General features: G+C 49.6%; 2 protein-coding genes across 3 annotated transcripts; one reads left to right on the forward strand and one right to left on the reverse strand.

Moving 5' to 3' along the window:
* Positions 1–2,277: 2,277 nt before the first annotated feature.
* CENPT (centromere protein T) lies at positions 2,278–7,834 on the forward strand. The gene is made up of 13 exons (XM_045890312.3): positions 2,278–2,446; positions 3,563–3,653; positions 3,791–3,878; positions 3,987–4,083; positions 4,205–4,341; positions 4,465–4,501; positions 4,713–4,861; positions 5,465–5,656; positions 5,954–6,262; positions 6,518–6,608; positions 7,163–7,339; positions 7,427–7,531; positions 7,609–7,834. Exons 1-13 carry the CDS (start codon positions 2,322–2,324, stop codon positions 7,730–7,732), a joined length of 1,722 nt encoding a protein of 573 aa, XP_045746268.2. The 5' UTR covers positions 2,278–2,321; the 3' UTR covers positions 7,733–7,834.
* Positions 7,835–7,942: 108 nt separating this feature from the next.
* On the reverse strand, positions 7,943–23,921 carry TSNAXIP1 (translin associated factor X interacting protein 1). 2 transcript variants are annotated; one of them, XM_045890895.3, is made up of 16 exons: positions 23,495–23,921; positions 20,081–20,180; positions 13,474–13,586; positions 13,200–13,326; positions 11,978–12,071; positions 11,215–11,411; positions 10,821–10,956; positions 10,217–10,386; positions 9,980–10,139; positions 9,773–9,903; positions 9,515–9,640; positions 9,231–9,383; positions 9,021–9,130; positions 8,682–8,808; positions 8,454–8,560; positions 7,943–8,249 (listed from the first exon to the last, which is right to left on the reverse strand). In XM_045890895.3, exons 1-16 carry the CDS (start codon positions 23,539–23,541, stop codon positions 8,009–8,011), a joined length of 2,139 nt encoding a protein of 712 aa, XP_045746851.1. In that variant the 5' UTR covers positions 23,542–23,921; the 3' UTR covers positions 7,943–8,008. The 2 variants fall into 2 exon arrangements, with proteins under 2 accessions (XP_045746851.1, XP_064437027.1); XM_064580957.1 differs by lacking the exons at positions 11,215–11,411; positions 11,978–12,071; positions 13,200–13,326; positions 13,474–13,586; positions 20,081–20,180 and having other exon boundaries at positions 23,495–23,920.
* Positions 23,922–23,960: the final 39 nt, after the last annotated feature.

Genomic DNA, 23,960 nt, shown 5'->3' on the forward strand with positions numbered 1-23,960 from the left:
TTGTAACAAGACACCTCCCCAGTCCCCGACTTCTATGGAGAAAATGTTCTAAAGGGCAAAAGAGGTTTTAAAACCAGGGGAAGGCCTGGCAGTTGTTCCAGGGATTTACCTGCTAGCCCTCCTTTGCTGAGTTCCCCCTTTCTCCCATTTCTTGCCTTTCTTCACCCTTTCTCCAGACTCTCCCTTCACATTTTCCTCCTGATTACAGACCATGGGTATGAAATTGAAGCCTAGTATATACTATTTCTCATTATTTGACATAAAAACAAAAAAAGACCCGGCATTTAAAAGCTTGTGGAAGAAAAAATATAACACCCCAAGTTAACTGTTACTTTTTCTTTTTTTTAAGTGCTTTATTATAAAAGGAACCCATACTTAAGATGTTTTGGGAAAATACAGGACAATGGGAAGTGAACTATTTGTCTGATCCCAACATCCAAACATCACCATTGCATTTTCTATTTACAATTAATGTGCTCCATGGTTATTGGCATGGGCTTCACAGACCCATAACAGGAAAAAGTCCCATTCCTCCTGGCCTATGCAGCTGAGGTCCACAGCTTGAAACCCTTCAAACTCAGAAATGCAGTCCATGGTGAAAGAAGTGCATTCACTTGGGTGAATATACAATAGTTAAAACATGAATACACACTTTGTTATATGATTAAATGTTTATAAAATGTGTGCAGTAGGGACAAAATTAAGCAAAAGATCATTGTTATTTGTTATTCTGTATTTTCATTGTCATACTATTACTGATAGAGTTCTGTTCCTACCTGTCTCAAAATCTACCTTACAAAAAATATTAATGAGAGATCAAATTTATATCATTTCTTCATATACAGACAGTGAAGATTATGCTCAATAAAATTCTACCTTTCAGGGTGCCTGTGTGGCTCAGTTGGTTAAGCGTCTACCTTTAGCTCAGGTCAGGATCCCAGAGTGCCTGGATCAAGTCCCCCATCAGGCTCCCTGCTCAGTGGGGAGTCTGCTCCTCCCTCTGCCCTTCACCCCACTCATGCTCTCTTTATCTCAAATAAATAAGTAAAATCTTTAAAAAAAATTCTACCTTCCAGTACATAAAATCACCTCTAATCTACACTTAATCCTTTACACTTAAAACATATCTAGAATGCATAGCTTTCTCCCCACCCCCACGGCCCTGCCCACGCTCTATCTTGTCACCTTCGGAGAAAGGCTAGAACCTTGTCACATGCCTCCCTGCTTCCAATCTTGTCTCCTCTACAAAATCTGTTGTTTATATGGCTACCAAAATTATATATATATTTATGTGATTCCTCTGCTTAAATCCCTCCAATGGCCTATTACATTTATAATGTCCAAACTCCTTTCCAGAGCCTGTGAGCGACCACATGGTCTGGTCCTTGCCAGTCTCTCATTCCTCCCTCCCTCACTTCATGCACCCAGTATTTTTTTGTTTTTTAACAAGTAGCAAGTAGAAAATTTTATCAGTTATGTAAAACACATAGGCCCCTGATCTAGGAACAAAAGGATAACTCCACAGGAGACTCAGAACTCAAGTTCTAATTAAGTTTCCATGAAAATTTAAGAAAGGTGGGGAGGCTATCTTGGTGAAAATATGGTAATAGAGTCTCTAGCATTATCAGAACTTTTGAGGGCCAAAATTCATCTCAAAATTGCACATGTTTGGAGATCATTTCTACTGGATCACAAACAGCAAACTAGCCTTTGGGTCTTCAAATTGGTCTCTTCTAAGGCAGAGTGGTGTTCACAAATGCAAATCTGACCAGGTCACATATAGGATAAAATTATTTTTTCCTGGCCCAAGTGTCTCTCCTCAACTCCAGAGGGAGATAGGAATAAGACATTCTAATAACAATGACTGCTATTTATTGAGGATGGGCTTACTATATGTCAGACACTGAGTTAAACATTTTCTCATTGAGGGGCGCCTGGCTGGCTCAGTCTATAGTGCAGAGGACTCTTGACCTCGGGGTGGTGAGTTCCAGTCCCACCTCGGGTGTAGAGATTACTTAAATAAACTTTAAATATATATATTTCATTGAATCAGTACAAGCCCCTTATTAGGTGGGTATTATCCTCAACTTACAGAAACCAAGGCTTCGACTGGTTGCACACATTTGCCCAGGTGCACTCCCAGGTAAACGTGCCTCCAAATCCGGAGCTTACAACGAACGACCACTACACGCACCACTCGTCTCTGAGCGGTAGGGTTAGAACTGCAACTCCCGTGAGGCTGTGCGGCAGCCTCGCGAGAGTTGGCTTAAATGCTGCGGCGGGAAGGCGGTGGCTTCAGCTACCTCAGCGGTTAGAAGCGGATGGCTGAGACGATGGCGGAGAGCTACAACCGTGAGAGCGAGCCTACAACTCGCACGCTGTTGCGGCGCGTGCTGGACACTGCGGATACGCGCACCCCGCGGCGACGCCGAAGTGCTAGAGTTAGGTAAGGGAGAGCGCTGCCCGAGCGTGTGAGCAACCATAGGGATTGGGGCGGGGTGGGGGGCGGTCAGGCTTCAGCGGGATCCAGCGCTGACCCTGTTTGGAGAAGGAAACTGAGTCTCGGAGAGCCGCAGGGCCCCGGGTTCTGAGAACTGGGTCCACCCTTTACAGTTTGTGCCCCCACCCCCGGGACTCCAGGCTGCCAGGTCTCAGGACTACAAAGCTCAACTCTGCTGGCGTCTTTGGGTTTCTGCCTCTAGGCGCTCAGAATCTGGCCTTCTCTGCTGTTCTCTGGGCCACACCTTCCCCCCACACCAGCCCAAAGTGTGTCCAGGCATCTGCCCTGAACTGCCTCCTCTGTGGTCCCCACTTTTCCCTGCACATTCAGTCCCCTTTCCCTGTAACGCCCAGCTGGAAGGTGGGAAAGGAGCTAGAGAGCACAGCCTGGGCAGAATTCGGGAGGCAGGAACTAGAAAGATGCTTTGCTAGGGAGCAGGGAATTTGGCCTGACCTGGTGGCAGTGGCAGTGGATGAGGGCTATGGTGAGCTCCTGATGCAGAGGGTGTGGGAGTTGGCATCTGCCAGACTGGGGCAGTGCAGTTCTTTTATAGGCCCTGGGAAGCTATTCATTGTAGGTTTTAGACCTATAAGTGATGAGGTGGGAGCTGTGCTTTGGGAATCTGAGAGGGACTGGAACGGAGACCAGTGCTGGAGTGACCAATGTAGAAGTTGCTGTGAAACCCTGACAAGTACTTAAATGGTTTCAAAATATTTAAATATCCTTTTTGATTTGTTATATTAATGTCAGGAATGAATATTCTTCTAATTGCTCCTCTTGTCTGTGTGGCCTCTGCTTCTAACAGAGTCAGTTCTGTAAAGCCTTCCTCAGCCCCTCCCTCTGGCTGGATCATTATGGTCTCCCTTTCTTCCCATATCCCTTAGGTTCCCCTTCATCCACAGAGCTGTTGATATAGAGCTAGAAACAGAGGCTGTGGGAGGGGCTGGATCCCTGGCCTTGAGGGAAAAGGGCTTCAAGCCAATATCCCTGATGAAAGCACATCTCTGCATCCTCTAGTTCCCTCTCCCTACTTAATTCTTAGAGCTGTTGGTCTTTACGCAGTGCCCAGAAAGCCCTACTTGAAACACCTTCCTCCAGGAGGCTGAGCAGCCCAACAAAGATGAATGTGAGGCGGCGTTCCCATAGAGCCAGGGTAAGTGCCCAGCCCACTGACCACTACAGGGCTCTTGCTGCCTTCAGGGGCCTCTGAGGTCTAGCTCTGCTCTGGAGCCCACCTTGAGGGAATCTCAAGGCAAAGGAACAGAAAAATTGCTTGGTGCTTTTACCCAGTCTATTGGCAGATTGGCCCATGTTCATACCAGTGGGAACCTGGAGGAACAGACACCCCGGACTCTGCTGAAGAACATCCTTCTAACTGGTGAGTGAACACTAACTTGCTGATCAGGGTTAGACACCAGTCCCTTGGTATCCCTCATTCAGGGCAGACTGCCTTGCCATCCCTACGCTCTCTTTGCTGTCTCTGCAGCCCCAGAATCTTCCATCATGATGCCAGAGTCTGTGGTGAAGCCAGTGCCAACACCGCAAGTGGTCCAGTCCTCTAGACGGGAAAGCAGTCGGGGCAGGTGCACAGTGAATTCTTCCCTTTACTGGGATGTTGGGCAGCTCTGATCAGGAGTCTCTTGAGGGCCCCAGAAGCCAGTATTAGGCTTCCTGGCCTGTCTGAGATAAGTTTCATCCTTGTAGCCTGGAGCTGCAACTTCCTGAGCTTGAGCCCCCCACAACCCTGGCTCTAGGTCTTCTGGCTCCTGGCAGGAGGAAGCAGAGGCTAAGATTGTCAGTGTTTCAGCAAGGAATGGACCAGGGACTGCCTCTCTCCCAAGGTAAGACCCTGGACAATACCTTTGGCCACCCTCTCTTGCCCTCTAGAAAGGCTGAGGAGGCCTGAGAGAGGGCTCTCATGAGCCTGGTAACTCACCATAGTTTATTTTTAAATTCTCTTGCAGAGCCTCGTGGGAATGCCAGTGCCTCCTCCCTCACCAGGTACTGTTGCCTATCCTGGGGTTGGTGGAAAGGCTTGGAGAGGGAGGTATTGATTGTGATGGAATCTGGCCTACTGGTCCCTGCCAGTTTTAGCTTCATAGCATCATGGCTAAGTACTAAGAGATGAGAGCCCCAGGGCAGATGGGGGAATTCTCCTAAAAATTGGGCCTCAGATACCTGACTTTCCTTTGTGCCTCCTCCCTCCCACCAGCTCCCTCAATTTGACCTTTGCCACACCTCTCCAGCCCCAATCAGTGCAGAGGCCTGGTTTGGCTCGCAGACCTCCTACCCGCCGAGCTGTAGATGTGGGTGCATTTTTGCAGGATCTGCGAGATACTTCTTTGGCTTTGGCTTCTCCAGGTAAGGTTGAGATTTCCCTCTCCCTCCCCTGTAGGAGGTGCTGCTGAGTCCAGGATTACTCCTCTCTCTGTCAAGTCAAGCACAGTGAGCAAGCTTGCCAGTAGGTCTATGAGGAGTTTCTGCTTTCTTTCTCCAAAGTGCTGGTCCCAGTCTTGGTCCCAGTATCTTCTAGGATCCCATATTCTTGAGAAGCTACAGAGCTGAGGGTAGGAAAGGTGTCGTGTGGTAGCTGGAGCTTCTTGGGAGATAGATAAGGGTCAGGTTTCAGGATCAGCTGGCCAGTCAGAACTGACCAGGCAGCGTGATTTCAGAAAACAAGTCAAGTTCACTAGAGTAAGAGGAGGGTTCTTAGCAGAGTGAAAAGTGTGGAGGCATAGGTGAGCAGTTTTGGTGGGACAAGATGTGGAGAGTGTGAATGCCAGGCTAAGAAGCAGGAAGGTAAGCAAAGAGACCTGTGGAAGGAGGATAAGGCTTAGAGTACTAGGTAGTTTTTTCTGAAGGCCACTTGGGGCAGACTCATGGGACCCACTGCCCAGGCCCTGGTGAGTGGGTAGCGGCAGGTAGGCCTGGAAAACAGAGTGTCAACTGGCCTTTCATTTCCAGGTGATAGCCTCAGAACCCCTGTTGCCACCGTACAAATGGATACCGTGTTGGAGGACACTCAGCCCTTCTCCCAACCCTTGGTTGGCCGTTCCCCCAGTGTGTACCACTCCCTGCCCTGCACTGAAGCTGAAGATGCTGAGAGGGCTGTCAGTCACAGGACACAGAGCAGTGGGCCTAGGCTGCAGAACCACAGTGAGTATGTGGGGCATGTGGCCCAGAGCTAAGCCTTGGATGAAAATTGGCATTTGTGCTTTTCCCTCCTCAGGCCTATATGTGTGCTCTGCAGAGTCCCTTGGTTGTTAATTCCTCTTATATGTCAGAGCAGAGTCGGTTTTGGACCAGGATACTCCACAAACAAGTACCCTATGTCTGCCTCTGGACATTTCTCCTCAGTGACCTAGACCAGGTTTACTACTCTAGCTTTATCCTTCTCAGAGCTACAGCCTTGCCCTACTGCTTCTCTAACCTATATTTTCTCCCTTGATTCAGATCCTAGAAAACCAGCCCAACTTCTAGCAGCAAAGGCAAAGAAGGTTGATGCCCTTGCTGTGAGCTTCCCAAACAACAGCAGTGCTATTTCTGGAGAAGATGGAGTAGAGCCCTTACAGGATGGAGTTGGTGAGGAGGCAGAGGAAAGGATGGAGGAAGGTCTGAGTGTGAGCAAAGTGATGGACACAACAGGAACACAAGGATCTGTCAGGACAGAAAAGTCTAAGGGATACAGAGAAATGACAGAAGCTGTTGAGGCCAAGGATCCAGAAGGATCTTCAGGAGATGAGGACATCTCTGGTAGGACAGGTAAGGGGCCCAATGCAGGGATGAGGGAGTGAGTGGGTGACAACTGTGTTCAGTCTCTAATCTGAGGAGTTGTACCCCTAGGTTGTGTTTCTGGGCACAAGTGGTGTTGGGTCAGGGAGACTCTGAGGGGCCCATTGCTTGACTGACCAGAGCTAGGTGGGGCCCTTGAGGAACAGGAAAAGGAAGCTGTGGGCCTTGACGGTTGGGTGAGATAGTCAAGCCTGAGCCCACTCTAATCCTGCCCTTTCTCTACAGCAAGTCCGGAGTTGGCCTCCAGCACCACTGAGTTTCTTCAGGCTAGGCAACCTCAGTTTCTTGAGCCAGCCCCACCGCCTAGCACTGCAGTGTAAGATCCCATGACCTTGTTCTGCATGGACCTCTTGGGAAGGGGGTAGGCTTCTGAGCTTGGCATTGAGCATCAAAGGGTTATCCCCCTTCCTGTTGGTATGCAGACGATCACTCAAGAGAGCACCCTGAGGTGGGCTAGGTGGGGCTCACTGAGTACATGTGTCATCTTGGTGCATGCTTCCAGGTTCTTAGAGGAACCTGGGTAGAGGGAAGTGGCTAAGTCAGTATGTAGTCAGAGAAGGCTTCCTGGAGGATGATTAGCAGAATCAGATAGGCAGCAACAGACTGAGGGTCTAGGGCCTGAGGGTCTAGGGCCTGAGCAAGTACTAGCTTGTGTAATGAGTCTAGACTAGGACTTTGGGTCAGGGCCCCAGGGAAAGACCAGGCCTCTGTGTGGCCCCTGTCCGCACTGCCTCCCAGCAGACAGAGCTATTGGTCCACATTAGCCAAGGAGCACATGGGCCCTAGTCTTCGCAGGAGCCAATAAGACTTGTTTTTGATTAGGAGCCTCTTTGGGCAGCATTTTAGCTAACTATCCACTCCTGCCCCTAGCTTATCTTCAGAGCCTCCGGAGCCTCTATCGACCAGGCTTCCTCCCAGGGCCCGAACCCCTGGCCCCAGGCCCCGTCAAGATCCCCACAAGACTGGATTGAGCCACTATGTGAAATTCTTTAGCTTCTATTCCAAGATGCCCATGGAGAAAGCAGCTCTTGAGATGGTGGAGAAGTGGTGAGTCCTGGACACTCAGGGTAGGGAGAGGACCCCTCAGATCATCAATAGACCGTTCAGTCTGTTCTACCCCAACCCTTTTGGCAGCCTGGACAAGTATTTCCAGCATCTTTGTGACGACCTGGAGGTATTTGCTGCTCATGCCGGCCGCAAGACTGTGAGGCCGGAGGACCTGGAACTACTGATGCGAAGGTAAGTGGGCAGAAGCAGGGAGGTGCTGAGTGTGGGAGTGTTGGCCCTGATTCTATCTCTGTGCTCCTCTGCTACAGGCAGGGCCTGGTCAACGACCAAGTCTCACTGCATGTGCTTGTGGAGCGGCACCTGCCCCTGGAGTACCGGCAGCTGCTCATCCCTTGTGCATTCAGTGGCAACTCTGTCTTCCCTGCCCAGTAGTGGCCAGGCCTCAACACCTGCCCAGTCCCCACCTCGGGGACTGCCGCACATATTCTTCCAGGTCTCCTCCCCACCTCCCCAGCATCAATAAAGTGTCACAAATAGAATGTGCTGTGTTTTGGTGTATATCCTGTGGCCAGCCAGGCCAGGACCAATTCCCCTCCCTCCCTCCCCTCAACTCCCCAGCATAACCTGGAGAATAGGTTCAGACAAATAATTTTATATTAAAAGTCAGAGGTTAGCAGCACTGGAGCACTAAGGCTGCCCATAGTGGCCCTAGCTTGTAGGCTCCTGCTCTCGAGACCCCATGCGCCTGATGTCAGTCATCTGAAGCCGTTCCAGGGCAATCTTGACCTGTACCACAATGCCATCTTCCTTCTCTTCACCCTTCTCAGGCAATTCTGTCCTGGGGACCTGGAAGGCCCCGCTCAAGTAGCCATTTAGGGTCTGCTTGTCCAGGCTGGGATCGATGTTCATCAGGGCTTCACGTACCTTGGATAGGGTTACCTCATCATGGCTACCGCACAAAGAAAGAGAGATAGGCCTTGACCCCTCCTTTCTGCACCCCAGACCCCAAGGTGCCCTCTGCTGAGCTTGAGCAGTATATAGTGCCCAGCAGCAAGCTCAGTACACAGGGAGATCCAAGGCCTTGAGATGCCACCCTGTGGCATAGGGACTTGCCTATGGCTAAGTGGGCCTAAGGGCCTCAGGAGGTACTCACAGTTCCAGGCCCAGCTCCTGTTTTAGTTCCTGTAAGTACTCATCCTTTTCATCCACGTACTGTTCCCACAGCTTTTGTACAAAGGGCATACTCTGGCCCTCTTCATCCTGGGAGGGGCCACAAGGCAGGGTGAGAACACATTGGTTGGGGTCCAGCAGAGGCTAGGGCAGAGCTGGGCAAGTTCCTGGACAACCCCTGCCCACCACATACACATATAGAGGTGGGTACCTCTATAAATAACAAGCGGTAGTTGATCAAGTCTGCATTGCTGCTGTTGGGATGCCAGCCTCCTGCCTCCATCAACTCCAGAATTTTCTCTTCCTTCTTGAAGGGGAAGGTGCTCTTGAGGACAGTGCTGTGGGGAGACACAAGGGCCAACAGGCCTGGCTGAGGCCTGCTCACCCATCTTCCTGTACCCCTTTGCCAGCCCCACTAATGCTCAAAAAGGACAACAAGTGCTGAGGCTGTGAGCCCTTCCTGCCAGGCTCCCCTTTCCCCTGCACATCTGGAAGCCTGGCCAGATGAAATGTTGGACAGGAGTTTGGGGTGGCTGGACCAGCCTCTCACCTTAAGTTCTCCATGGTTATCAGCCCCTCATTCTGACTGTCGGCATTTGTCATCTCCTTCAGCAGCTGTGCCACTGTCTCCTTCTGCTTGATGTATACACTCTCGCTCCTCTACAGGGAAGGTAGCATTGACTAACTTGCTGCTTCCTGGAGTGGTAGGGATAGAGCTGGCCTATGTCGGGGACAAAGGGAGGGCCAGGCCCAACCTCACCTTTCCCATCAAGACTGCATAGAACTGACTCATGACCTCATTAGAGCCGAAGAGCTTGATATTTTCAAAAATGGTGTAAGCCCAGGCCATGGCTTCACCAGGTCCAAAGCGATGCTCCAGGAAACTGAAGAAGAAATCTGGGAATTTCTCTTTCTGCAGGGTGGGAAATGACTGTTTAGTAAGCCTGCCCCATGGTGGGTTGGCCCTTCTCCCTAACATCCCAATGGAACCCCCTGGAAGACTCTGGAGGCCACACCAAGCCAAAATGGCCCATGAGATCTGACCTGCTCCTCAACAAGACGTTGCTTCCAGGCATCCTTGAGGAGGTTTATGACATCCTTCTTGGTTGGCTTCTTGTTCTCCACAAGGCCATCATATCGAAGGAAAGGAGGGATGGCTTCCCCATAGCCCTGGAAAGGAGAGTGTCAGTTCATCTCTGGGCCCAGGCAGAGCCCCAGATGGTTTCCCCAGAACCTCAAGTCTTAGCAAGGTCTGGCTGTTCTGACTCTGGCCCCAAGCCTCCCGAGCCCAGGGACCCCTACCAGACCAGGAAAGAAGTCTTTTTCCCGGAGCAGCCCCTCGCCAATCTCCTCCAGGAGCACATCCACCAGCTGGTCGCTGTTCTTGCCCTCAGCCAGCATTTGCCAGCGATCTGGGCCCCCGGCCACCACATCTGCAGGTGCAGAGAGGGAGCTGGAGTCCAAACCACATCCTTGAGCAGTCCCTGGGAGCACAGTGGCCATCATTACCTTCGCACTTGCTCCAGTCAGGCCGTGGCGTAGAGGTGCGCTGGATCTCCTGGAGCTCAGAATGAAACTGGTCCCGCTCCTTCAGTGTGGTCATATGCAATTGCAGCAGTATCTCGTGCTCCTTGCAGACCTCTTCATAGTCACCTCTCAGGCTGTCCAGCTGTGGACAAGGTGATTGATCCTTGCTACCTACCTGCATGGCCCTGCCCTGCCCTGCCCACCCACCAGTACCTGTACCTGCTCCTGCAGTTCCTTGTTGGTCTTCTCTTGCATTTCAAAGTCCCTCCTGGGCACCACATCTCCAAAGTTGGCCTTCATGGTGTTGAGTTCCATCTGCGTGCGGGTCAGGTCTTGCCGGGCCATCTTCAGAGCCAGTGTTAACTTCACAGGGTCCTCCCCCCAGATGCCTGCCAGAGTACCCGCCAGCTTGATTCACCCTGGCTCTAGGGCCTGTAGCCCAGGGCAGGTTTAGAATGTCCCTCAGGGCCTGGTCCTAGGTCCTTCTCTCCCTGATTGGGAACCCCTGGGTCTTTCCCACAGCACTAACAGCTTAGAACTTCAGGCCTAAATAGAGAAGCCGAGGACATGGGGTACCAGGCCTGTCCTGCTCTGAGGGAGCCTAGGCTGCCTCAGCAGACAATAATTGTTTCCTACTTAAACAATGAGTCTAAGACTCTCAGTCCAACTCAAAAGATAAATAGACCCAGGCAGCAGCAGAACATCCCCGCTTTGTGAATGGGGATGGAATGAACAGATATTAAGAGAGTTGAACGAATGGGGATGAGTGGTGAGACTCCTCTCTAGCACCTCCTCAGGGGAGAGAAACCCACCTCAGGCTTACCTGGCGACTGGGCTAGTGACATGTCCTCCCTCTGGTACCGCAGCTCATTCAGGTCTGCAATGAGGATCTTGCGGGCATCTCGCTCGCTGAGGTAGCGCAGGTACTCCTCAGCCAAATTCTTTCTCAGTTTGGATACCTGTTGGGAAGGTTGCTGTGTGGTCGGGGCCTGTACATAGCTAGCCATCAAAGGGGATGGGATGGGTGCTGAGTGGGCCCCATCAGGGCCTGGAAACGGGAAAGGTGGAGGGAGGAGACAAGGTGGTGGCTCAGTATATCAGTCCAGGCAGAAGGGTAGAGAGTTAAGGAGACACCTTAGTGCCCAAGACCTCAGATCATCCCTAGGGTGGGGGGAGCAGGAATTCAGAGAGTTGGTCACCACACTACTCCCATTCACCTCGCTCTGCAATGAGATTTTCTCCTCATTCTTTTTGTCAATGAGTTTTAGCAAATTCATCTTCTCCCTCTTCAGCATGGAGATTTCATATCTCTCCTCAGCCCTCATGGCCAGGATCCTCTCATTGCAGTCCTCATTCACAGTGACAAGCTTGGCCTTCAGGGGCTCCAGAGCCCGAATCTTCTCCCTCTGGTGGGCTAAGCAGGGACAGGTGGGAGAGTCCCTTTGGGACCACAGAGAACAAAGAGTCAGGAGACACTGATCCTAAGGTCACAGTGAGTGGCTATGTCTCTTGCAAACTCCAGGTGTCTATGCATGCTTTGTACAAAGCATCACCCCTGCTTGAGGCCTTCCTACATTTGCTTTTAAACCAGAGGTAGAGTCTGGCTGAGGACTGGGGTTTCATCTATGCCCTTTCTCCCTATAGCCTTTAGTCCTGCAGCTGTACCATGCCCAGCACCTCCCGTGCCTGGTTGGGAGGCTCATCATTTCCCAGAGGTACTCACTCCCTCCTGGGCTTCACTCTCAATAGTAAAGTTGCTTTCTTTCCTACAGATACTGCTTTACCATGTTTCCCAAGGACAGGAGGTAGTCAGGTGCTCTATCACATAGGACAGTGTAAGCAAAAAAGCTGAGCAAGGCTTGGTGACCTCAAGGCCCAGTTAGTAGTTGCCCCAATACTTCTGCACAGCCCCAGAAGGTGAGAGTAGAATCCTCTCCATGCCTTCCAGACTGGATCCAGGCACAGAAGCTGTAGTCTTACCCAGCATCACCTCATACGCATTCTTGATGGAAGATAGCAATGGCTTGTACGTTTTAAAGTCCTCTATGAAGAACTCAAAGATTTCTCTGTAAGGCTGGCAAGAAAAGGGGACCTGTCACCTCCGGGCCTATAGCTGCCACTCTCTTAAGCTTAGAAGTATTGTAGCAAGAAGCTGCCAGGTGACCCATATTCAAATAAATGCTCCAGGGCACCACCTGGGTCTCTCAGTGCCAGGAAGGTGAAGGGCAGCTCTGTCCCTCTCAACTATTTTCTGGAGGTCTCTCCTGATACTATCTCTGAAGCCTGGCAGATGACCTGGGTCAGGGCCACCCCATTCTGGCTCTCCAGGCAGCCAGCCTTCTCCAAGCACTGTGCCTCAGTTGGCCTCTTACCGCTTGCTATCTTACAGACCTGTGGAGGCAGGAGGAGATCAAATGTTCTAGCCTTGTATTCTGACCAAACAGAAGTGTCATTTCTTGTTCCATTTGGACACAGAAGTTTTTGGAGGTAGCATTATGTACTGGAATTAGCATAGGCTCTGGAATCAGCCCTGAGTTCATATCCCAGCCCCACCACTTCATAGCGATATGCCTTCTCTGAAGTTCTGCTTCCTTGATGAAGTACCTTCAGCCTGTAAGATTGTATTCAGGGCCCCTTTCAGGTCCTGGCACACAGATGATGCTCAGCAAATGCTTCTGTCAGTGACTAAGTCGGAAGTGAGGGATTCCCTGTCATCATCCCTCTCTGAGCACGAATTCGGTGATTCCCTCCTTAATATGTATTAGAATCTAATGTGCATCTAAGTTTTTCTATGTATCTGAGCTGAGTTCCTCAAGCTTGGGTCTGTCATCCCTAGGCTGGTGAGCCCTGTATGACCCCTTCTTGCCCAACTGCCAGGATTCAGGCTCCATTGACTGATGTCCAACAACCCATGCAAGGCACTGATCACAGAGCTGAAGGAACTGGAGACAGCATCCAGTCTACTACCTGACTCAGGTGTGGAAAATCAAACCTCAGGAGAGGTTTGCCTGCTCACTAAATTTGTCATAGAACATGTTTCACTAACTTTGTCATAGAACATGTTTCCCCTACCAGGAATGGGGACCCCAAAAGAGCTGGGAGAGGCTGGTCTCTCCTGAAGTCTGAAGTCCTCAGTCCTAGTGAGTAAGGTTTCCTCCCACCTGTCCTCCCACCCTCCCCACAGTTATTCTGTGGCTCTAACCTGCAGCCTCAGCTCCTGGGTAGAATCTGTGCTCAGGTCCAGCAGGAGGAGCTCCTTGCGTAGGTAGTTCTCTAGCTGCTCCAGGTACCTCGGCTTAGTAATGCCCAGGGGCTGCTTCAGCCAGCTACTGCAGGGGATGGTGGGATGAGATGTGATGGGCACCCCACAGTGCCCTTAATCATTAATCTGGGGCAGCACACACCCCTGTGCTGTCTCTGGGTCCAATGCTGGGTCTGTTACCAGTCCATCCACCATGGGGCTGACCCCAGCTTACCCTGCTCGTTTCCGATAATCGTATGAACAGGGCTTTCGGTTATGCAGAATGGTCTGACCACTGGTGTATGTGGGCCATGGGGACAGTTGGTCACCAATGGAGAACTGACAGGACTGCAGGAAGAGACGGGTGGGGTTACCATGGCAACACTGCTCCCTTTCCTGATGCTCCTCTCCATCTTCCTCCCTCTACTCTTTTTTTTTTTTTTTTTAAGATTGATTTATTTGAGAGAGAGGGGGAGAGAGCATGCATGCATGTGCAAGCATAGGGAGGGCACAGGGAGAGAATCTCAAGCAGACCCCCACTGAGTGCAGAGCCCACGTGGGGCTCGATCCCACGACCCCAAGATCATGACCTGAGCTAAAATGAAGAGTTGGAAGCTTGACCAACTGAGCCACCCAGGAGCCCCTACTCTTTTTTTTTTTTTTTTTTTAAGATTTTATTTATTTATTTACTTATTTGAGAGCGAGAGAAAGAGTATGTGCACACAGGGGAGGATCAGAGGAGGAGGGAAAGGGAGAGAGAATCTTGAGCAGACTCCACACCAAGTATGGAGCCAGACGCAGGGCTTAATCCCAAGACCCTGAGATCATGACCTGAGCTGAAACCAAGAGTCAGACATTTAACCACTTAATCAATTGAGCCACCCAGGCACCCCACCTCCCTCTACTCTTGATTGTTTCCCCAACATCTCTCTCTTTTTTTTAAATTTTTTATTGTTATGTTAATCCCCATACATTACATCATTAGTTTTAGATGTAGTGTTCCATGATTCATTGTTTGTGCATAACACCCAGTGCTCCATGCAGAACGTGCCCTCCTCAATACCCATCACCAGGCTAACCCATCCTCCCACTCCCCTCCCCTCTAGAACCCTTAGTTTGTTTTTCAGAGTCCATCGTCTCTCATGGTTCGTTCTCTGTCTCTTTTTTAAGTAGGCTCCACACCCAACATGGGGCTTGAACTCATGGCCCTGAGATCAAGAGTCGCATGCCCTAAACTGAGCCAGCCAGGTACCCCTCCCTAGCATTTCTTAATATGGTTCATAATTAAGACTATGGGCCCTAGAGGTAGAGTTTAGGTTAAAAAGCCAGATATCCCTTATTGGCTGTGTGACCACAGGCTTAACTTCTCTGAACCTCAGTCTCTGCATTTGTAAAATGGGGATGGTTTTAGTTCCCATTGCACTGTATTAATGTGAGGATGCAGTGAGAAAACATGAAGTTGGTTTACACAGACTAAGACACCCCCTTGGAATTCAGTAAAGGTGAGCTATTTTTCTCTTCTGTAGAGTGAGTATTGCATATATGAAAACAGATGTGAGTCCCGATATGTACCAGCCCTTGCCCCACAGCACAGTCCAGGGAAAGAGACAGATAGAGGAGGGCAGGCCCAGCCTCATGCCTGGACTGACACACATATAGGACTGCAGAGATGCAGCATGGGGAGCTGTGGACCCTAGGAGGAGACTAAGCTGTAACCCCTGAGTTGGGGGAAGGTAGGTGGGAGTGCCCTGAAGCAGTGGGATCTCATTTTGAACCTTGAGCAGGGGTAGGGAGTGGAAGCAGTTAATATGTATGGGCTGTTTTATTTTTTTTTTAAAGATTTTATTTATTTATTTGAGAGAGAGAGATGGAGAAGTAACAGAGATAGCGAGAGAGAGCGCAAGTGGGGAGGAGAGGGAGAAGCAGGCTACCTCTGAGCAGGGAGCCCGATGTGGGACTCGATCCCAGGACCCTGGGATCATGACCTGAGCCGAAGGAAGACGCTTAATAACTGAGCCACCCAGGAGCCCCATGGGCTGGGTTTTTTAACCTTTTCATGAAATACTCAAAACTTAAGGGGAAAAAAACGAGCTTCTGACCCAGTGAAGCTCACTTCTGTAGTTCATCCATTCAGTCATCCATTTGTTCGTCAGACATTACTGGGGCCATAATACATTCTCGAACACCTGCTAGGTTCTAGGGATATGAGGGAAGCCGGGGGTATGATGGAGGTGGGGTGACAAGTGAACTGATAATCACAAGTCAGCAGGTAGTGGCTAAAGCCAATGCAGATTACCAGGAGGGGGCAAACCCTGACTAGAAGGGACCAGGGGACCAGGGGAAGCTAATCATCTTATAGGAGGTGGTGATGTCTGCGATGTTCATTCAGTAAAGCTTGAATGAGTATATAAGAGGAGCTGAGGTCATCTGGGAGAGGGTGTGTGTCATCAGGGTTAGAGGTGGGGCACAAAGACATCCTGGGTAGCACCAACACCTCAGGGAAACAGCACGTGTTTTAAAGAACTATGAATAGGGGCGCCTGGGTAGCCTAGTCGTTGGGCATCTGCCTTTGGCTTGGGTCATAGTCCGGGGGTCCTGGGATTGAGCCCTGCATCGGGCTCCCTGCTCCGCGGGAGGCCTTCTTCTCCCTCTCCCACTCCTCCTGATTGTGTTCCCTCTCTCGCTGTGTCTCTTTCTGCAAAAAAAAAAAAAATCTTTAAAGAGCTATGAATAGAGGTGAATGCCCAAGGACAGCAGGCCGCCTGAGGCTGAGGCGTGGGGTGGTCAGTGTAGAGGGAGACAGAGATAGAGCAGCAGCTTTATGCAGAAGGGGCAGTCCTCACAGCCTTATAACTGTGAAAAAGTTAGAAAATTCCTAAATGTCTAGAAATTAGAAAACTCCTAAGTGTCTAAAAATAGAAGCAGTCATGAAATGATTACATAAAGGCTTAACATAGAAATATGCTAATGCTATAGCTCTAAGGGTTAAGTAAAGCCTGAAATTAGGGAATAAGCACAAGTAGGTAAAAACAGATGTCCAGGGGTGCCTGGGTGGCTCAGTTGGTTAAGCAACTGCCTTCGGCTCAGGTCATGATCCCAGGGTCCTGGGATCGAGCCCCGCATTGGGCTCCCTGCTCCGCGGGAAGCTTGCTTCTCCCTCTCCCACTCCTCCTGCTGTGTTCCCTCTCTCGCTGTGTCTCTCTCTGTCAAATAAATAAATAAAATCTTAAAAAAAAAAAAAAGAAAATTGGGGGCGCCTGCCTGGCTCAATTGGTAGAGCCTGTGACTCCTGATCTCGGTACCACGTTGGGGTGTAGAGATTACTTAAAAATAAAATATTTAATAGGAGCGCCTGGGTGGCTCAGTCATTAAGCGTCTGCCTTTGGCTCAGGTCATGATCCCAGGGTTCTGGGATCAAGCCCCACATTGGGCTCCGTGCTCAGCGAGAGGCCCGCTTCTCCCTCTCCCACTCCCCCTGCTTGTGCTCCCTCTCTCGCTGTGTCTCTCTCTGTCAAATAAATAAAATCTTTAAAAAAATAAATAAAATAAAATATTTAATAAAGAAAGAAAAGAAAATTGAATTAGAGTTCAATGTTTAATTCAATATGAGAGCCCCCTTCGTGCCCCTTAACTATTTTGAAATTTAACAAGAAATTTCTATTTTTCTTGACCCATTAACTTCTTAGAATACAACATGTTATAGAAATAATGTTGGGGGCATCTGGCTGGCTCAGTTGGAGGAGCATGGGACTCTTGATATTAGGGTCATAAGTTTAAGTCCCAGGTTGGGTGTAGAGATTACTAAAAATAAATAAACCTAAGAAAAAAAGAATGTTAAAATTACATGTTCAAAATGTTTGGGACATGATCAGAGCAGCGCTCACAAGGTATTTATTTTATTTATTTTAATTTAAAAAAATTTTAAATTATTTAATTTTAAGTAGGCTCCACGTGACCTGAGATCAAGACCTGAGCTCTGATAAGAGTAAGATGCTTAATGGACTGAGCCACCCAGGCACCCCTTTAATTATTTTTTAAGTAATATCTACCCCCAATGTGAGGCTCCAATCCTGAGATGAAAAGTTGTATGCTCTACTGACTGAGCCTGCCAGGTGCCCTGGAATGTATGTATGTATTTATTTATCAAAGATTTTTAAAAGATTTTAGTTATTTGACAGAGAGAGAGAACACAACAAGCAGGAGCGGCAGGCAGAGGGAGAGGGAGAAGCAGGCTTCCCGCTGAGCAGGGAGCCCGATGCGGGGCTCGATCCCAGGACTCTGGGATCATGACCTGAGCTGAAGGCAGACGCTTCACTGACTGAGTCACGCAGGCGCACGCCCTGGTATTTATTTTAATTGCTTAAAATACTTTTGCTATTAGGAAAGAAAGCCTTAAGTTTTCTTTCTGTTTGAAAAGAGCTATGGGGGCGCCTGGATGGCTCAGTCAGTTAAGTGCCCCACTCTTGATTTCAGCTCAGGTCATGCATAATCTCAGGGTGGTGGGTTTGAGCCTCCAGCCCCCAGCCCCTTGCCTTGTCCCAGGCTCTGCGCTCAACACAGAGTCTGCTTGTCCCTCTCTCTCTCTCTGCTCCCTTCCCCACTTGTGCGCTCTCTCTCAAATTAAAAACACCACCACCAACAAAAAACAAAGATGGGGTGCCTGGGTGGCTCAGGCGGTTAAGCGTCTACTTTCCGCTCAGGTCACGATCCCAGGGTGCGGGGATCGAGCCCCACGTTGGGCTCCCTGCTTAGCAGGAGCCTGCTTCTCCCTCTCCTCCCCACTTGTGCTCTCTCTCGCTATCTCTGTCACTATCTGTCTCGCTCTCAAATAAATAAATAAAATCTTTAAAAAAAATAAAAGTATAAATAGACAAATTGGAAAAACGAGAGAAGTCGAACTGTTAAACATCAGGCCAGAAAAAAAAATGTTTTTGAAATTTGTGAAAATTGATGTGATTTTTTTGGGGGGAGGGATGTGATTTTTATAAAAGTGCCAAGTAACCCTGAAAGACACCGGGGAATTTGTCAAACAAGCACCTGACCCTAGTGAATTAATACGTTTTTCAGACTTTCAAAAAGCCAATCCTTGCGTTCTGTCTGCCGTTTCTGCGGAGAGAAAACGTGGTCACCGTACATTGATTCCTGGGCAAGCACGGCTTCCGAGTCTTGGTTATCATTACCAGCTGCGCTCCACCAGGAGATGGGTGGAAAGAGGTGTTCCCCGGCGCTCCATGCTCTCTGCTTCTTCTTTTTTTTTTTTTTTTAATATTTTATTTATTTATTTGATAGAGAGAGAGACAGCGAGAGAGGGAACACAAGCAGGGGGAGTGGGAGAGGGAGAAGCAGGCTTCCCGCAGAGCAGGGAGTCCGATGCGGGGCTCGATCCCAGGACCCTGAGACCATGACCTGAGCCGAAGGCAGACGCTTAACGACTGAGCCACCCAGGCGCCCCCCCCCCCTTTTTTTTTAATATTTTATTTATTTATTTGACAGAGAGAGAGACAGCGAGAGAGGGAACACAAGCAGGGGGAGTGGGAGAGGGAGAAGCAGGCTTCCCGCAGAGCAGGGAGCCCGATGCTCTCTGCTTCTCCCTGCAGGTGGAAACGGGAAGGGCGGCCACGGGGCGGGGCAGGGGTGGTGGGTGGGGAAGGATTGCAGGGCGGTGGGAGAGAACAATGCCCCCTAGTGGTGAAGAATGGCGGTGTTGCCGCTGCACGAAAGAGGGGGAACCCAGCTACATGGTGTGGGTGGCAGCTGAGTGGAGTGGGGAGCATGTGCCCCAAGTCATCCGGCGTTCTGGAGCCGTGGCTGCGCTTGGTCTCCACGAAGAGTCCACACTGACCCCCTTTCCCTCTCTGGAGTCGGGATCCCCATTTTGGGAGTCTCCATCCTAACAATGTGTGAGGCCCATGTGTCCCTAAATTACCCATACAGGACACACACAAAGCAAACCACCACACAGCCCATAATGCTCCACTGTAAGCTGGAGTTATCAGTTTGTTAAACTGTTTTTTCAAAAAAAATAAAATAAAATGTGCTTTTTCATCTGATTCCCATAATGGTTGTTTGCTAATCCTATGATCATATCAACAAAAACCCAAAAGTACTTAATGAGACAGCATTCATTTTTTTAAAAAGTAAGCTCTACGCCCAATGTGGGGCTTGAACTCACCACCCAGAGATCAAGAGTCACATGCTCTATGAACTGAGCCAGCCAGGTGCCCCAAGATAGAGATAGCATTCATTTTTATATAAAAACTTAAAAGAACAGGAATGGAGGAAGGACATTTCCTGAGACTAGTAGAGTCTCTACTTCCAACCCAGAGCCAGCAACACGAGGGGGGAACAGCCCATTACTCCTGCCTTCACATATATACTCACAGCATTATGGAGCTCTCAACATATGCCCACCACTCAAGTATCCTATCAGGAACCAAGGCCATACAGAAAAAAAGATACAGTCATAGCCCTGAAGGACCTTGGCAGATCTGGTGTGACCATCCCAGCACCTAGCACAATGCCTGGAATACATTAGGCTGAATGAAAAAATGAGGTCCACTCCAGAATGCTGAGTTGCAGGGGAAGGGTGTCCATGGACAGCAGCTGCTTCTCTCTCTGCCAGGGGAGGTCTGGAAGGGCTTTTCAGATGAGGTGCAGCCAGTGTGCACACGCCTACCTCAGAGCTTGATTGGCCTGGCCTCTGTGAGCCACACTCCCTTAATTGGGGAGAAGCCACTCTGGGAGGCATGTTTCAGATGCATGGTGCTTTTGGGTTGCAGAGAGGGAGGCAGATAGAGTCCAAGAGCTGAAATTTGGGTTTCCAACAAGACATTGGCACTAACCAGTGTCTTCCGTTTCTGAGAAAGCTTGCGATTCTGGGTGTTCTTGGTTTCTGTGAGGAAGGAGTCATCTATGGTCTCTCCTGAAGGCCGCATGTGTGTTCTGCACAGAAAAGGGGAAGACAGTGGTAGGTGACAGAGCCCTGAGTGGGGAGAGCACCTCCACCCTTCCCAGATCTACAAGACATGGCCTCTTCTCTCTGCTGCAGATCTAGGCTCTGGGTCTTCCCAGTACTGCCCACAGATTCCCAGAGATGCTGCCAACAAGCTCCTGGCCCTGGGCCCAAAACATTTTCCAACATTCCCGGAAACCTTCTCATGCTGAGAATCTCACCAATTCCTGCAGTGACAGGAAAGCCTCACCATGAGCCCAGAAAACTCTGTGGGCTTACACTTTCATTCAATGTTCAGATGAGTTTCATGTTTGTGACTCTGATACATTCTGGGGGTGTGATACCAAAAGCAGGTGCTACAGGACAAGAAGCACAGGGCCTGAGGTCCGAGAGCTGGGGTGTGAGTCCCCAACCTGCACTTACTGGCTGAAGGGCATGGGGGCTGACATCTGGGGTTCCAACAGGAACCCCTGGGCAAGTCATTTAACCTCTCTCAACCTAGTTTGCTCATAAGGAAATGGAGACAAGTCTTTCTTTTTCTTTTTTTTAAAAAGATTTTATTTATTTGAGAGAGAGCAAGAGTGCCCAAGCAAGCATGAGTGGGGGGAGGGGCAGAGGGAGAAGCAGACTCCCCGCTGAGCAGGGAGCCTGACATCACAGGACCCTGAGATCATGACCTGAGCTGAAGGCAGACGCTTAACTGAGTTACCCAGGTGCCCCTCTAACACTTTACGCTGTATTTTTAAATTTTTTAAAAGATTTTATTTACTTATTTGACAGAGAGAGAGAGACAGAGAGACAGACAGAGAGAGAGAGCACAAGCAGGGGAGTGGCAGATAGGGGGAGAAGCAGGCTCCCAGCTGAGCAGGGAGCCCAATGCAGGACTCAATTTCAGGACCCCAGGATCATGACCCGAGCTGAAGGCAGACACTCAACTGACTGAGCCACCCAGGCGCCTCCAGGTGCCCCTCTATTTTATTTTTTTTAAGATTTTATTTTTAAGTAATCTTTACATCCAATGTGGGGCTCAAACTTACAACCCCAAGATCAAGAGTCACATGCCCTACTGACTGAGCCAGCCGGGTACCCCCCCTATATTTCTACTTTAAAGGTGGAGAAAACTCAAGTTATCTAACAGATGGCAGGCAATGGGTTTGACAGGGGTATGTTCTGGTATTGAGTGAAATCAAGCTGCTGAGTTCTATCTACATAGCTACTGTGGCAGGGATGTGAGGATGAAAGGAGAAAGCCAATGGGGAACAGAAACCTCCCTCAGGGAAAAAATACACAATTTTTAAAAAGATTTTATTTATTTATTTGAGAGAGAAAGAGCATGAGCAGAGTGAGGGGCAGAGGGAGAAGCAGACTCCCCACTGAGCAAGGAGCCCCGATGGGGGTTCGATCCTGGGACTCAATCCTGGGACTCTGGGATCATGACCCAAGCCACAGGCAGATGCTCAACTGATGGAGCCACCCAGGCACCCTGGGAAATACACAATTTGAAGGTCCCTTTTAGAGGATCTGCTCGCACATTTATAGTACAAGGTCTAGCCTATCCTTCATCATCCATCATCCTGGCCCTGCTCTAAGAGGAGCTGGAGAGGACACACATGCTGTGCCTCTAAGGGAAACAGCTTGGCCCAATGCCCAATGTACATTACTAAATACTGGTGAAGAATATGGACAGGAATCAATGATATTTTGTACTGCTACCAAATTCAGCCTCAGCAATTACATTCTTCCTCCTCCTCCTCTTCTTCCTCTTCTTCTTCTTCTTTCTTCTTTTTAAAGATTTTATTTTTAAGTAATCTCTACACCCAATATGGGGCCCAAACTCACAACCCGGAGATCAAGAGTCACATGCTCCACCAACCGAGCCAGCTAAGTGCCCCCATTTTGCTTCCTTCTTAAAATAGATGGGCATTTATTCTCCAGAATCTGTTTCATATCCCTTTCAAACATGACTGCAGTTTCCTAAATCATTTCTGTGCTGGGTAACGACAATCTTTCTCAAGCCTGCTGCATAGTTCTTGTAGATTCATTTTAGCTCTGGATAAAATAATTAAATTGGCAAATAATTTCCTTTTTTTTTAAGAGAGGGAGGAGAGGAGGGACAGTGAGAGAATCTTGAGCAGGCTCCATGCCCAGCACAGAGCTGATGTGGGGCTGGATCCCACAACCCCAAGATCATGACCTGAGCCGAAATCAAGAGTCAGACACTCAACCGAATGAGCCACCTAGGTGCCCCTCCTGACCTTTGTAGTCTTTCTTTGTTGCGGCAGCAAACCCTGAAGGATTAGAGTTTAGGTGAGATCAGGTTTTTGCACTCGTAATGAGTAAAAGGGAGAAACCACATTCATTAAACACTTACTGAATGCTTAGTATATGCAAAAGCTGTGATGACAGCTTCACTTATTCTGCCTAAATTTTCCTAACAATGTTTGTGAAGTGGGTTGTATCATCCCCATGTTTGAGATACAGAAGCAGAGGCCCGGCACTTAAGAGACTTCTCTGGGTTCCCAAAGCTAGAAAGATATTTAGCCAAATTTAAAATTTTAAAAAAGTTTTTTTTTTTTTAAGATTTTATTTATTAGAGACAGAGAGAGAGAGAGAGCACGAGCAGGGGGAGGGGCAGAGGGAGAGGGAGAAGCCGACTCCCCACTGAGCGGGGAGCCCCACCTGGAGAAGATCCCAAGACCGGGAGATCATGACCTGAGCCGAAGGCAGACGCTCAACCACCTGAGCCACTCAGGCGCCCCAAATTTTTGTTTTAATGTGTACACGTTGTGGCTTTCCTGGCTAATAGAGTTTGTTGTCATATTTTGCAGTGCCCAGAGGCTGCAACCCCCGAATAGACAGCAATTCAACAAGCATTTTTACATAAACCAATGGGTGAAGAGGCAGTTTATCCCTGTGGCTAAGAGCTCAGGTTCAGAAGTCTCATGTAGCTGGGTTCAAATTCCAGTTCCACCACTTATAAACGTGTAAAACACATGCTCTCTCCAGGCTTCTACTCATTTGTAAAATGGAGATATTACTACCTCATAGAGTTGTGAGGTTAAATGTGCCATATATAAATCATTTCGCACATAATAAATGCTTAATACATGCTGGCTTTACTAATGATAAAGTGCGCCGGCCCTTTTGCTAGCGCGAAATGTCCTCAGGGGCTAAGTCAGTCCTCATTCCGTTTCTGCACCACCGATCCTGCGGGGCCTGAAGCCCCGGACAAATTGACAGAGGCATTTCTCTTTCTGGAAGTTGTCAAACCGCCCTCTCCACCCTCAGTCCGGCCAGCGCCTACCTCGACGTGGTCGCGAAGCTGGAGCACCGCGGCTTCGGGGAGGCCATGACCCTCCGGCACCCGGGCAGCCTGCATCCGCGGCCGGGGAAGCTGTGGTAGTGTACAGCCCGTCGCTATGGCGACCAGGCCCCAGCATCCCAGCGGCGGGGGCGGGGTCAATGTTGTGCCATGCCCCCTCTCCCCGAGCCCGCAGGCTGGGAGGAAAGCCGATTAGCAAAGGTGGCCTCGGACCCGGGAGCAGGGTCCCCTCAGTCAATCACTACAGTGGGTTTGACCCTAGCTATCAGAATTGAGGCGGGGGCGATAAACAGAGGCCATGGGGGAGGGCGGTGAACTGAAGGCCTGGAGCCGCGTTGCCAGCGGGAATTGTAGTTTTTGGTTTCCCGAAGTTTCCGCCAAACAGGCTCACGACTGAACAGATTTGTACTACATCTTCCAAAGTTCCGTACGAGCCCGGGTTGTCCCG

The sequence above is a fragment of the Mirounga angustirostris genome, unplaced genomic scaffold (assembly GCF_029215605.1).
Source record: "Mirounga angustirostris isolate CCGP_5_RB_7025 unplaced genomic scaffold, mMirAng1.0.hap1 SCAF_16, whole genome shotgun sequence".
Taxonomy (NCBI): Eukaryota; Metazoa; Chordata; class Mammalia; order Carnivora; family Phocidae; genus Mirounga; species Mirounga angustirostris.

Coding starts and splice junctions, on each gene's coding strand:
- CENPT (XM_045890312.3), top strand. CDS start 2,322: ATGGCTGAGACGATGGCGGAGAGCTACAACCGTGAGAGCGAGCCTACA. Junction 3,654..3,790: donor GGCGTTCCCATAGAGCCAGG/GTAAGTGCCCAG, acceptor GCTTTTACCCAG/TCTATTGGCAGATTGGCCCA. Junction 7,340..7,426: donor CTTGAGATGGTGGAGAAGTG/GTGAGTCCTGGA, acceptor CCCTTTTGGCAG/CCTGGACAAGTATTTCCAGC.
- TSNAXIP1 (XM_045890895.3), bottom strand. CDS start 23,541: ATGGCCTCCCCGAAGCCGCGGTGCTCCAGCTTCGCGACCACGTCGAG. Junction 12,072..13,199: donor CCCAGGAGCTGAGGCTGCAG/GTTAGAGCCACA, acceptor TTTTCTTGCCAG/CCTTACAGAGAAATCTTTGA. Junction 8,561..8,681: donor ACCGCTTGTTATTTATAGAG/GTACCCACCTCT, acceptor GGCCCCTCCCAG/GATGAAGAGGGCCAGAGTAT.